The 15,212-nt window shown below is 40.5% G+C and overlaps 1 protein-coding gene across 5 annotated transcripts in view; it reads left to right on the top strand.

The window, feature by feature from the left end:
• The window catches only part of MCTP2 (multiple C2 and transmembrane domain containing 2), a 257,893-nt gene that overhangs the window by 76,125 nt on the left and 166,556 nt on the right, over positions 1 to 15,212 (top strand). For 4 of the 5 annotated variants that reach the window (XM_007990506.3, XM_007990502.3, XM_007990503.3 and 1 more), the window contains exons 3-4: positions 9,429 to 9,491; positions 10,688 to 10,796. In XM_007990506.3, the coding sequence (XP_007988697.1) occupies positions 9,429 to 9,491; positions 10,688 to 10,796 (172 nt within the window). The remainder of the gene's footprint in view (positions 1 to 9,428; positions 9,492 to 10,687; positions 10,797 to 15,212) is intronic. The other variant, XM_007990508.3, reaches the window with a different exon arrangement.

Raw genomic sequence — 15,212 nt, 5'->3', positions numbered from 1 at the left:
AAGTTGCCTCCCTCATGGAGTTTCCACTAGGAAAGGTGGCATGCTATAGATATAATCAGAACATAAAGTGTCATGGAGAGAAAGAAAGCAGAGTAGGTGCTGGCGGTGGGAGGTGTTATCATTTTGTACAGAGTGGTCAGGAAGGACCTCTTCCGAGAAGATAACCTTCACTCAAAGATATGGAGGAGGTGAGGAAGTGGATTGCGTGCATAGCTAGAGAAAAGCCTTCCAGAAAAAGAGAAACAGCAAGCATAAAGGCCCAGGATAGCAAGAGTGTCCCTGATGTTTCAGGAAGAGCAAGGAAGCAGTAAGGCTGGAGAAGAGGCAGTGAGGGGGCGATGGGAGGAGATGGCAGAGAAGTGAACAGAAACCACATCATGTAGGGCATCATGTGTCCTGCCAGGCAGCTCTAGCTGACCATCGCAACTGCTTAGTGCACTGAATGAGTGGGATGCACAGGAACCCCATGGGCTCAATGCTGCATCGCTCATAGGGCAGAAAGAATCGGCAGCACACGGGCAGTGCTTGCTGTGCCTGCTGTAGACACTGGGTATGGCAGTAAGTCCAAGCTTTGCCTTGGACAAAAGGTATGGAGAAATGGTGCACAGGCTGCTGGGCTGTGTGCAGAGGGAAAATGGCACCATCCCGAGGCTTTGTCAGCCAGTCTCTGACTTTGTCCTAGTCACTTTCGGTGGGGAATGTTGGAGGGAGCTAAGAAAGGGAGTCAGATTACTGACCACCTTCATCAAATTCTTTTGATCCATTCTTCCCAAACACATAGGCTGTTTTATGACTATTACTAATATAATTAATAATAATAAATAATAGAATAGCAACACCAATCTAATACTACTTACTGAGGGTTTATGTGTAAGGAACTCTGCTAATTTCTGTATAAATATTATCAGACCACATCTATTTGGTTTCCTCTATGTACAAAGAGCCCTCGCACAGTGTCTGTCTGAGAAAAGGCTTTCGGTAAATACCCATTGAGTGATTTAATTATTCTAACAACCTGTAAGAATCTGTTTTGACCCATTGAGAGATGTTCCCATGTCTTGAATTTTAGGTAAATTTTTCAAGGACAGAAAGCTAGAAAGTAGCAGAGGTTTTTATGGTTTTAGATCTAACATTTAAGTCTCTAATCCATCTTGAATTAATTTTTGTATAGGATGTAAGGAAGGGATCCAGTTTCAGCTTTCTACTTATGGCTAGCCAGTTTTCCCAGCACCATTTATTAAATAGGGAATCCTTTCCCCATTTCTTGTTTCTCTCAGGTTTGTCAAAGATCAGATGGCTGTAGATGTGTGGTATTACATCTGAGGGCTCTGTTCTGTTCCATTGGTCTATATCTCTGTTTTGGTACTAGTACCATGCTGTTTTGGTTACTGTAGCCTTGTAGTATAGTTTGAAGTCAGGTAGCATGATGCCTCCAGCTTTGTTCTTTTGGCTTAGGACTGTCTTGGCAATGCAGGCTCTTTTTTGGTTTCATATGAACTTTAAAGTAGTTTTTTTTCCAATTCTGTGAAGAAAGTCATTGGTAGCTTAATGGGGATGGCATTGAATCTATAAATTACCTTGGGCAGTATGGCCATTTTCACGATATTGATTCTTCCTATCCATGAGCATGGAATGTTCTTCCATTTGTTTGTGCCTTCTTTTATTTAACTGAGGAGTGGTTTGTAGTTCTCCTTGAAGAGGTCCTTTACATCCCTTGTAAGTTGGATTCCTAGGTATTTTATTCTCTTTGAAGCAATAGTGAATGGGAGTTCACTCATGATTTGGCTGTTTGTCTGTTATTGGTGTGTAAGAATGCTTGTGATTTTTGCACATTGATTGTGTATCCTGAGACTTTGCTGAAGTTGCTTATCAGCTTAAGGAGATTTTGGGCTGAGACGATGGGGTTTTCTAAACATGCAATCATGTCATCTGCAAACAGGGACAATTTGACTTCCTCTTTTCCTAATTGAATACCCTTTATTTCTTTCTCATGCCTGATTGCCCTGGCCAGAACTTCCAACACTATGTTAAATAGGAGTGGTGAGAGAGGGCATCCCTGTCTTGTGCCAGTTTTCAAAGGGAATGCTTCCAGTTTTTGCCCATTCAGTATGATATTAGCTGTGGGTTTGTCATAAATAGCTCTTATTATTTTGAGATACGTTCCATCAATACCAAATTTATTGAAAGTTTTTATCTTGAAGGGCTGTTGAAATTTGTCAAAGTCCTTTTCTGCATCTATTGAGATAATCATGTGGTTTTTGTCTTTGGTTCTGTTTATATGCTGGATTACGTTTATTAATTTGCATATGTTGAACCAGCCTTGCAGAAAACCTAGGCAATACCAATCAGGACATAGGCATGGGCAAGGACTTCATGTCTAAAACACCAAAAGCAATGACAACAAAAGCCAGAATTGACAAATGGGATCTAAATAAACTAAAGAGCTTCTGCACAGCAAAAGAAACTACCATCAGAGTGAACAGACAACCTATAGAATGGGAGAAAATTTTTACAATCTATTCATCTAACAAAGGGTTAATATCCAGAACCTACAAATAACTCAAACAAATTTACAAGAAAATCCCCATCAAAAAGTGGGCAAAGGATATGAACAGACCCTTCTCAAAATAAGACATTTATTCAGCCAACAGACACATGAAAAAATGCTCATCATCACTAGCCATCAGAGAAATGCAAATCAAAACCACAATGAGATACATCTCACACCAGTTAGAATGGCGATCATTAAAAAGTCAGGAAACAACAGGTGCTGGAGAGGATGTGGAGAAATAGGAACACTTTTACACTGTTGGTGGTACTGTAAACTAGTTCAACCATTGTGGAAGACAGTGTGGCAGTTCCTCAAGGATATAGAACTAGAAATACCATTTGACCCAGCCATCCCATTACTGGGGATATACCCAAAGGATTATAAATCATGCTGCTATAAAGACACTTGCACACATATGTTTATTGCGGCACTATTCACAATAGCAAAGACTTGAAACCAACCCAAATGTCCATCAGTGACAGATTGGATTAAGAAAATGTGGCACATACACACCATGGAATACTATGCAGCCATAAAAGGGATGAGTTCATGTCCTTTGCAGGGACATGGATGCAGCTGGAAACCATCATTCTCAGCAAACTATCACAAGAACAGAAAACAAAACCCCGTATGTTCTCACTCATAGGTGGGAATTGAACAATGAGAACACTTGGACACAGGAAGGGGAACATGACACAGCGAGGCCTCTTATGGAGTGGGGGGAGTGGGGAGGAATAGCATTAGGAGATATACCTAATGTAAATGACGAGTTAATGGGTGCAGCACACCAACATGGCACATGTATACATATGGAACAAACCTGCACGTTGTGCACATGTGCCCTAGAACTTAAAGTATCATAATAATAATAAAAAGTAGCAGAGTTGGGACTGATCTTTTGGATTCCAGAGCCTTGTTCACTACCATGTACAGCTGCCTCCTGGTCAGGTGAGGTGTGCTGTTTTTGTATTCTGTTGGCACAGGTGTGGTACAGTGAAAAGAGCAGCATACCCAGGTAACTCAGCAGAAGCCTAATCCAGAGTGCTCGCCAAGGCCTAACTCTCCAGCTTTCCTGTGATGGCCATTTAGCCACCGGGCTCTGCTTTCCTTTTTGCCGATTGGGGAGACTAATGACAGCCTGTGGACTTGTTTTAAGAAGTTACAATGAGTATAAATTTTACATTAGAAAGTGCTCAGCAATGTACAAGCAACCATTTCTTAAAGTATCTCCTGTTAATAAAGATGCAAAAAACTTATAGCAGGTCAGTGGACAAATATTGCTGAATATGCAAAGTTTTAGAGTATTTCCACAGGGGTTGGTAAACTTTTGTTTTTATAAAGGGCCAGAGCTTTGTAGGCCACAGGTCTCTGTCACAACTACTCAAGGTGAGGTCACATGACATTAGCCATAGACAACACAGGAACAAGTAGACAGCGGTGTATTTCAGTCAAACTTTATTTGTAAAAGCAAGCGGCGGGCTGGTTTGTCTCATGGGATGTAATTTACTGACTGTTTTATGCCATCATATACTTGAGCAAGGTATATGGACACACACGATTCGTATTTTGCTATTAGATTAGACAGTCAATATTGCAGGGTAATCACTTTTAGAGACCAGTCTTGGAGATGAGAGAGAATTAAATTTATACACCTTGATTGCATGATCCATAACCTCCTGAAAAGTGGTATAAAAAATAAGAACAGACTTGGCCTTTTGGTAGGCTCGATTGTCTTCTGAAAACACCTTCCAGTTTTGACCTCTCATTGCCATGTAACTCACTTTTCATTCTATCACTGTGTCCAGTTGCTGCTTCATGGTTAGTGGAGCCGTCTGATTCCTTTTGCTTATTTTGTAACTTCCTTTTTCCTCTAGGTGTTTGTGTTTGTGACTCCTGTATTCTTAAATATATGTATTCTAAATAGACAAGATATGGGTTACAGATTAAATATGCAGTATGTATGCATTTATATACTTTAATGGGGCAGTTTATAAAGAGAATTCTATTGATTTGTTCAGCCAACTTTGTACTCTTATTTAGCTTTTCTGGATGTGGGTTTATGTTTTCTTCCTCTGAAATTTAAACAAACAGTGACTGCTTACATAATTTTTAATTTGGCTTCCTGTGTATGCCTCGCAGTAAGATCCTTCAGACAGCCACATGGGAGGTGATATTTGTACAGGATCACATTTAGTGTATATTGAAAGGAAAATGTTTATTCACAACAGCGTCTTGCCCTCAATCTCAAAGTCCTTGGTGACTAGAGATTTTCTTTTAAAATAATTGATCTGCCATTCCAGTATCTCCCCATATCCTGCTGAATTTTAATATAGTTGCATTCTTATGGATGGAAAATCCACATCTAAAGGGAATGCAAAGTATGTATTACCTTCCCATAAATTTCAGTTTAGCAAGGCAGAAGGGAAATATCAATGCAAACTTGCTTTTATTTAAAAAACACTAATGAAAAACACTTATCTGAAAGGCAATAGTGAGAGCTATGTAAGGGAAGACTAATCTCGTAATAGTGCTCATTCCAAGATGTTAAGGCTGTGTTTCTGAATGCTAGAATGTAATTAGACAGTTTTGTCATATTGAGACGTATTAGCTTTGATAATATTTAAAATTATTTCTCTTCCTGAGTATGTACTTGTACAAAATTTGTTTGAAATGTTAAAATGATGCTTATTAGGTAAACAATCAATAGATAGTACATCTCTAGAATGGAATACTACTTAGCAATAAAAAAGAATGACACAGATGACAACCTTTATAGATTTCAAATGCATTAAGTTGGGTAAAAGATTCCAGTCTCAAACATTTAAATACTGTATGATTCCAATGATATGATATTCTAGAAAAGATAAAACTATATGATGAAAATATACAATTACTTGCCGTGGGTCTAGAGTTGGAAGATTTGACTACAGATGGGGGTCGAAGTGGGATAGCACAGAGGCATTTTTTGGGTGGTAGAACTCTTCTATATTCTGATTGTGGTGGGAGTTATACAGATATATACAGGTGTTTAAAACTATGGCAGTGTACACATGGAAAATGTCAATTTTACAGTGTGTTAATTTTTTTAAGTAAATTTTTTTTTGAGAAAGGCCAAGCAGAGTAGCTCATATCTGTAATCCTAGTGCTTTGTGGGAGGCCAAGGTGGGAAGATCACTTAAGGCCAGGAGATAGAGACCAGCCTGGGCTGGTGTGTGACAATTATGGTGGCTGTGGGAAGACATCTCTACAAAAATAAATTTTGTAATCAAATTTATAAAATTATTTTATAAAATATTTTATAGCATAATATATAATATTATAAAATATATCTATTTTAAAATTTTTATATTCTAAAATGTTTATAAAGTAAAACAAAACTTAGCCAAGTGTAATGGTGTACATTTGTAATCTCAGCTACTCAGGAGGCTGAGGCAGGAGGATGGCTTAAAGTCCCAGGAGGTTGAGGCTGCAGTGAGCTATGAACATGTCAGCAGTGTACTCCAGCCTGGGTGACAGAGGGAGACCTTGTCTCAGAAAAAAAAAAAAAACAACAAAACACCTCAAAACAAAGAAAGACAACCCACAGTACTTGGTTACATTTATAGGGAACTTTTTGTTTTTCTTGAGATGGAGTTTCACTCTCTTGCCTAGCATGGAGTACAGTGGTATGATCTTGGCTTACTGCAACCTCCACCTCCTGGGTTCAGGTGACTCTCCTGCCTCAGCCTCCAGAGAAACTGGGATTACAGGTGCACACCACCACACCTGGCTAATTTTTGTATTTTTATTAGAGATGGGGGGTGGTTTGCCATGTTGGCCAGGCTGGTCTTGAACTCCTGACCTCAGGTGATCCACCCACCTTGGCCTCCCAAAGTGCTGGGATTACAGGCATGAGCCTCTATGTCCAACCTAGGGAACATTTTTTAAAAATCTAATAATAGTGGTATTCTGGGGTGTTCCTGATGAAATAAATATTAATTTTGCTCTTCTTAATGAAAAAGTAAGTTACTGATGTAGTTTCTAGGTTTACAAAACAGGTGAAAATAAAGCAACTTCTACTCAGTGAATAATACCATAGGCACTATGCAAGAATGTGGGCGAATATCCAAAGTTATGTGTCCCCCAGCGGCTGTAACTCCATCCTCCTGTGCATATGGAACATTTTGCTGTTCTTTATGGTAATCACTTTCCTATCTTGGTGTTTATATATGGTGTGTGACAGTTATGGTGGCTGTGGGAACCATAACTTTAAGTTCTGTGACTTTTCTGTGAGTAAAACCAGCCATAATGTTGAATTAATGTCATTCCTCACATTGAATTTCCTTGCTGTTATAAGTGGAAGACTTGTCACATATTTGAATAAAAGCTCCGTTTTCATTTTTGATAGCATGTTAATGATGGTGGTTAGGTGGATTAATTTTGTCATTTAATTAACATCGTCATTCAGTACAGTGAGGCCAACTTGGGAGAATATATGTGGTCCAGTCTGAGGGGTGATATGGTTTAATCATACCTCTGTTCACTCCTCCACTCGAAAGTAGAAGACACAAGACCATCATTATCCTTGGCTAATGACATAACACTTTAATCAAAAGTGGTATTATCCACTTCAGTAGATCCCAATAGTTTTGTGGAATTATCTTCAACACGGGATTGGTTAAGTGGAGCATTGATTGAATTAATAGAACTGGAGACCATAGCATGTGATTTTCAGGCTTCAGAGCATCAGCACCAGTTACTCTTGGCTCTGCATGTGAAGGCATGGTTATTGGTACCAGAAATCAGGCAGAATGATTGCATTTGATTGCAGTTCTGGGAAATGATAGTGTATGCTATAAAACATATAGAAATCGATTGATACTGGGAAAGTCAGTAAGTTGAATAAGGTTCTGATTATTGCCATCACGTGGACTTCAGAGAGTACTGCCCAACTCACCTGGGGGTCCTTTTATACATAACACGTGCAGGAGAGACCAAGAACCAAAGGAGAGATTTTTGGCAAAGGACCTGTGGTCTCTTTTCTTGTCCATCATCAAGCTACATTGAGAGTTAGGGCTGTTTTCCTGCCTAGGCCGTGGCGGTACTTCCTGGGTCAGAGGCATAGAGTGGCTGAAGTGCCAGGGTCCTAGAAAAAGCCTGTGTCTGAAATCACTCTTGATCCTGTGTGAATTAACCTGAACTGAACACAATGTATTCACAGTCTAGGGACATTAAACCTGGGACTGATGGGGAAAGAGGCAAGGGTAAGAACCACAGATTACAAGAACCTCAGGGCCTCTGTTTGTCCTAGCCCCATGAGGCTCCATGCCTTCTTGTGCTTAGGACTTGTTTCTGCCCAGTTGCAGCCTTTCTCGATGTCACTGCACGCACAGGCAGTGGGCCAGAAAGCCCATCCTTGTTTGCAGCTCCTCAGCATTTCTCGTGGGTGCTGAAGATTTGCCTCCCTGTCTGGATGTTTTGTTGCTTCTTGAGGCTCCACTTGGAGAGAGCGAATGTGTGTCTTGGAAGGTAGCCTGCCATCAAGCTGGATCTCTGAGTCATGTCCAGGTGGTTACTGGTGGTCACTGTGCATGGAAAGGACTAATATCATCAGTGCCCCTACCCCCAGTGGCTCATGGGTTCCTAAGCAGCGTCTCCAGGGCTGCCTCTCATCTCCTAATTGGCCCATAGCAAAGAAGTTATGCAGTCATCTTTGGAGGGGAAATCCCCATGTTTTTCATTGGCGCCGTCAGTCCTGGCTAATGTGCCAAACAGGAACATCCTCAAATTGCTGGGTGGCCATTTGCTCATGTCCCCTCCACTCTGCCTCTCATTGCAGGCAGCTGTCCTCACATTCAGCCCAGAAACTCTGTTAAAGTTCCAGAAACAGATAAAATCTCCTTTGTGCATATAAAAGCTGATACAACTGAGGAATCTATGCCCCATACTAACTACTGCATGATGCAGGTGTCATCGCCCTGTGGACTCATTTCCGGGGTATGAGAAGCATTTTAAAATTGGGAAATGTAGGTGCTGGGCATGGTGGCTCACGCCTGTAATCCCAGCACTTTGGGGGGGCAAGGCAGGCAGATCACGAGATCAGGAGTCTGAGACCAGCCTGGCCAATATGGTGAAACCCTATCTCTATTAAAAATACAAAAATTATCCAGGTGTTGTTACGGGTGCCTGTAGTCCCAGCTATTCAGGAGGCTGAGGCAGGAGAATGGCATGAACCCGGTAGGCGGAGGTTGCAGTGAACTGAGATCATGCCATTGTACTCCAGCCTAGGTGACAGAGTGAGACTCTGTCTTAAACAAACAAACAAACAAACAAAAAACTGGGAAACATAGACACCTCTCATTCTGAGGTCATCTGTTCAGAATTTGTATTTCCCAGGTTTGGTTTGGTGATTGAACAGTTTGCTAGCCCCATGAAGGCATGGCTTGAGGAGGGTCTCGCAGATCGCACTTTGAAATGTTTCCTTCCTAACAGACATGCTCAGTTCTCAGGATCCTGAGCTGCCCGTTTCACATCAGAGGCTGGGAGCCAGGCTAGCCCACTTGGGAGGGATTTGGCACAGTGGCTCTGCTGCCCCACTGCTTTCCCTGGGAACAGTTATTTGCATGCTAAACACCTGGGTGAACTAGGGATGCCAGTGCCCCAGCAGGTGCGTGCAGTTCCTCTTATCCAATGACTTAGGTGGCAGAGGACACAGCTGGATTGACACCTCTGAATCCACGTCTCCTCCTTGCCACACAAACCAGAAGGCGGCCCTCACCGAAGCTGCATATGCAAATATCAGATTTCCAAAGGGAAAGACCTGATAGAGGGTGTCTTCCTGAGTTGGTATTAATTTGCTTTTATAAAGCAGATTTTTTTTTTTTCTTTTTCTTCACAGAAGCTATGTGGAAGCAGTAACCTGAATGCTTCTATGGCATCTCAGCATTTTGAAGAACAATCTGTGAGTGGCATTCCTTAAAAAGAAACATTAAATGTTATAGATATTTCTCATCAAATGTTTGGGTTTGTATTTCTTTGCCTCTTTTATTGCTTAAAAAAAAAAAAAAAAAAAAAAAAAAGCCAAACCGTATCCACTTACAAAAACAGGCCTTGCAAATTTTGGCTGGAGGAGATTAATTCACTGTCTATTGATTAGTCAGACTGGGATAGATTCTTCTAAAAATACAGACTAACTATGAAATTGAGTGAGATAGTAAGGGAGATAAAGCCATTCTGAAGTGCTTTGAAGCTGTCAAAAGAAGGCTGTCAAGGGTGGCTTAGCCACAAGATCGATTAATTGAATGTCCAAGAAGTGAATGATAAATGATCTTATCTGCCCTTTCTCTTTAAGGACAGTCAAAAGTTTGAAATGGCTCAGAAATTTAATTGGGCTCATCTAATAAATATTCAAAAACAGACATGAATTCTATAATATGGCCTGCAGGAGTTGATGCATTTCTGGAGGAGGAAGTGACTGAGTTGCAGGGAGGTGAGACTGTGGGGATTAGAGTAAGAGACGCTAAGAGTGGGTGCCAGAGAATGAAAAAGAAGGGTGGAAAGGCCGGGAGAGCACTGGACAGAAACAATGTCCCTTGGGGACCCAGGGAAGGAGCCTGCGTCAGGTGGACATGTGGGCTTGTGGGGGAATCAGCTGAGTCCCCAGAACTGAAATTTTACTGCACGTGGAGGAGGTCTACAGAGGTGATGGGGGTTGGTGGGAAGGGTGGAGAACACGACGGGGCATTTTACATCTGAACTCAGAAGTCGGGGCACGTGTTCTTGGGAACCAGCCCTGCAGCGGCACTTCTTCCTCCTGTTGCCTCTCTTGGGACTGTACCCTGAGTTTTATAACAAGGGATCCTGCAGTAATTTAATGAGGGTATTTCAGAGGTTGGTTATCTCATTCTTGGAAGGTTAACCTTGCAAAGATGTAATCGTATTTGCTTCTGAATTCCGATAAAATCACACGGGGGAGCAATGTAAGGGACTTGTTAATAAAGCAGGGTAACCGAGTTGTCGTCGTGAGGAGGAGTTGGGGATGACAGTTGATCTTCATAGTGGCCTTTCTTTTTTCCCTCCAAAATTAAGAAGTATTTCTGAAATTCTCTTGCTTGGGCCCAAGACATACTGTCTTAACTGCCTTCTCCATCTGTGCAGGTACCGGGGGAAGCCAGCGATGGCTTGAGTAACCTCCCCAGCCCTTTTGCGTACCTCCTCACCATACACCTGAAGGAAGGCCGGAACCTGGTTGTCCGAGATCGCTGTGGTAAGACCTGGGTCTGTTATAGTGGATGCAAACTTCTTTCTCTCTGTCCTTGTATCAATATTGTCAGTCAGGCTTTGACATCACAGCATGGTTTAGGATAGACAGTAGCTCAAATCTAAGTCTCTCCAGGTATAAGATATTTGCAGTGAATTATTTAAACACACCAAGCCTTACTATTCTTCTTTATTATTAAGTGATACTATATAATGATACTAATAATCACATGAAGTTGTTTCAGAATGGAATGAGATAACTCTGATAGCATTATGCCTGGCCTATAGCAACTGTTCAAGAAAATGTTTCCTCAATCCTACTTTAATTATTCAATAGAAAAATGTGAGCCCATCCTTAGTATAAGGCCATCAGATGTACACATTGACAGAAATGCCTTTGAAACACCTGCCTTCTGCTTTGAAATCTCACTGGACTCCCTCTAATAGCTAGTGTCTGCCTGTGCTTGTTTTATTTACCTTTTACAAGTCTCTGTACCTAGCCATAAATATATACCTGTGTATTTTTAAATTAAGATGGGTCTATAATGTCCATATTGTTTTGCAATGAACTTTTTTAAAAAAATGTACAGGTCTTCAAAATTGACCATGCTTTTCCATGTACATATATTGCCTTTATGTTAAATACTATATTCCATAGTATGATGTTTTGTTTATCTGTTTCTCTACTGATGGTAGCTGTTTTTTTTCCTTCTGTCTCTGCACTATAAATGATGCTGTAATGAACATATCATATATGCTTCTGTGCACAGATAAGGCTAAACCTTATATTAAAATGGCATGTGTTTAAGAGCAGACAGTGGAGCCAGACTGCCTGGGCTCAGACTTTGGCGTCTCTGTTCGTTGCTGTTTGATGTGAGAAATGTTGCTTGACCACTTGATGCCTTGGGTTGTTCATTTGTAAAACGGATGGTAAGGTTAACTTACCTTATAGAGTATTGGGAAGGTGGCATGAATTAACTTATATAATGTCTAGTTTTCAATTGAGTTTTTTCTTCTAAATTTTTATAATTCTTCATAATTTTCAGCATTGACATTTGTTACGTGTTGCAAATATTTTTCTCCCAGTCTGTTGCTTATCCTTAATTGTATGACCTCTTTTGTCCTTCAGAAATTTTTCATTTCATTGTAGGCAAATATATCTGTTTTTTCTTTATGATCTTTATTTATTCATTTGGTTTAGTAGTTGAGGCCCTTTTATTCTAAAGAGTTCTTTTTCTTGCTTTGGTTCTTAGACAGTTTCTGCTGGTCCTTCTCTATGGTGTTTTGGAACATCTTTTCAATAAAGGAAGGGTCTATTGACTCTGAGATCTGTCTTCTGTGTCTCTTAGGTTTTCTTTTTAATTTTTCCTATGACTTTTTCCTCTCAGGAAGAATTCTTCAGCTTGATCTTCAGCTTGCTCCTTTTCTTGTCAGTTGTTTACATTGTACTCTTCTGTTTACCAATTATGGTTTTCATTTTTATAACCTGTTTTGTTTGATGATCCCATCTCTTTTTGAGAATAGTAAGTATTCATTTAAAATATCCTGCTTGCTGCTGTGTTTCTTGGATGTCAGTTTAATGTATTGACCGTCTCTCATTTAGGACGTTATTTTCTTTTACCTGTTTGATTCTCTGAAGCGGGTTGCTTATCATTTTATTTGTGTGTTTCTGTTCCCGCATCTGTGGATGTTATTTTTGCTTACTGTGTCCTGCAATCAGTGATGATGAGGAGACCTGGGCATGCCGCAGGACAGGGTGAGCCGGTAGTTCAGGCTGGGTTCTTCCCATTCCTCCTGGTTATCACCTGCCACTTAAAGCTTTTCTGTCTGCATACGCCTGTGCTATCTGCTTCTGCTTATCTTCAGATGCCTTTGCTGGACATTGCTCAGCCTCAAGGCGTAGGACAGTATTGGCCCATCCAGCTCTCTTTCTGTACTGAACCCACCAGTCACACTGAGTTGCACTGGCCATCTTACCTGCTGCCTCCAAGCCTGGAGCATTCCTGGCTCACCTGCCACACACCCTTCCACCCTCCTACCCTCCCACTCCACCACTGCCCGGAAACATCTTTGCTATGACTCTCTACTGCTCATGTCTCTGGAAATGGCTTCTTCCATGAACCGATCTCACCTGGCTTTCATCTTTCAGAACTGGATGAAGTATGGCCTTTTTTTTTTCTGAATCAGAATTTCTCTTCTCTCTCTCTTGCTCATGTTTTTTCAGATGTAACATTTTAAAATAGTGAAAAAATTATTGCCTACTTGTTGGTAAATAGTTTTTTTAAATCAAAATCATACTTTCTGTATCAAGTGTGTCCTTTCTCATTTCTATTATTATTATAAATGTATCTATGTTTACAGCTACATCTCTTATGTTCTTTTTAATGGTTTGGGGCAGATAGCATTTGATGCCTGAAATAATATCTAAAAGATGTAATCATAAACCAATGTGGGGGGGGGGGCTTCCCACAAATATCCTGATTCTTGTCCTGATCCGACATAGTGTTCAGTGGTTACTTTTGCTAAAAATGATTGTTATCAAATTCATTTTGTGACAGTTTCTCTGCTGATCAGAAGAGTGTTCTAGAGAGTGTGTTTTTTACATTACTAGGAAGAAAATGTTCTCAAGCTACATGTCCTATTTTAAATTTATGGAATTTCTTCAATTTTTTTTGTTATTTATTTATTTTTTAGATGCAGTCTAGCTCTGTCGCTAGGCTCGAGCGCAATGGCACAATCTCAGCTCACTGCAACCTCTGCCTCCCGGGTTCAAGGGATTCTTCTGCCTCAGCCTCTCGAATAGCTGGGATTACAGTCATGCACCACCATGTCCAGCTAATTTTTGTATTTTTAGTAGAGATGGGGTTTCTTCAGGCTGGTCTCGAACTCCTGACCTTGTGATCTGCCCACTTCAACCTCCCAAAGTGCTGGGATTACAGGCGTGAGCCACCATGCTCTGCCAATAGTTTTTAAGTTTCGGGACATATACGGGCCCTGGGCCTCTTCTGTGGGCTAACTACTCCTTTTCTAGCTTTCTCCATTTTTTTTTTTTTTTTTTTGTTCTTTCTCCCTCACTGGTGTCAGGCAACACTATACTTCTCTATCAAACTGATGCAGTTACAGCAGATTCCTAGTAGATGGTCAGTTCACTGATTAGATAATGAAGTCATTGCACACATCAGAAAATGTTACAATAGGGCTTATGTGCACTTGCTCCATATCTTGCTGTTTGAAGACCAAAGTCTGCTCTAACCCCAGCCATTGTCATCTCTCTCTGCAGAGTTTATCACAGTTAAAACATCATGTGAGAATTTGGCTTTTAATTTGTGCAAACCTAATATAATCCAAGTGTAAATACCCAGTAAGGAGTCTAGGTCGTAAACTGTGCTGTTTCAGTCCCTATTTCTTTTGAAACCAGTAGTAATTGTTCTTGTTTTTTTTTTTTCTTTCATTTTGGGGAACACTTTATCATTATCTATTAAGAAAATACCCCACTCTTTCAACAAGTTCATGTTTTATACCTTGGGGATGTATAGTATGGCTTCCTATGTTATTATTATGTTAATTTCTGTTTGATTATCACAAGTATTAAATTAGTGATGAAGGTATGACCTTGAGCCTGCTCAGGGCAAGACAGCATTTGAGGGTCTACTGTGGGTTCAAGAGGGGGTCCTCATTACTAATACATGTGCTCCCTCACTCCTGCCTCCTTTGCCTAGGAACAACGTCACTTATCAATACAGCATTATTTTCTACGAAACCCGACCGAGACTCAGAATTTTTATGTAACACAATCCTTTGGACCAATAGTTCTCATAATTGAATGAGCCTGAGAAGAATCTTGGGAACTAATGAAAATGCACATCTTTGAGCCCCACAGACAGATTCTCTGATTCAGTGTGTCTGGGGTGGGGCCAGGGAATTTGCATTTCTAACAAGTTCCCAGGTGAGGCTGATGCTGCTGGCCCAGGAACCACACTTTGAGAGCCTTTACTCTAGGCAGTCCCTGTCACAGGTGGATGTTGGCACATGAGAAGAAACCCATGCTTCTCCTTGAGGTAGAGTTTCAGTTCTTGGTTATGTTGGCCACGACATTGTATTTTCCTGGAGCTTGTTCTCATTACCTGTTTGCTGTCTATCACTGGTCTCAGCTTTGCTTAATTTGTATTCTTGGAATATAATTTAATTTAGTATTAACCCAATTAAAATAATTAGGTTCAAGAAACTGTGTGATATGCTAGAGTACTAACTATAAAATGTTTTTGGCTTATCTATGCATTTACAATATTTAGTCTTTATAACATGTTCTCCAGTTCTGTAGATACTAAACCAATAGCTTATTGTTGCAATAGGAAGTATTGCAACAATACAGACTCAGATGACACTTCTCCTATGCAGTCTTTTATGTTTTTCACAGGCATAA

The sequence above is a fragment of the Chlorocebus sabaeus genome, chromosome 29 (genome assembly GCF_047675955.1).
Source record: "Chlorocebus sabaeus isolate Y175 chromosome 29, mChlSab1.0.hap1, whole genome shotgun sequence".
Classification (NCBI taxonomy): Eukaryota; Metazoa; Chordata; class Mammalia; order Primates; family Cercopithecidae; genus Chlorocebus; species Chlorocebus sabaeus.
Note: the sequence above shows the minus strand (reverse complement) of the source record. Positions and strands in the feature narration are given on the sequence as shown.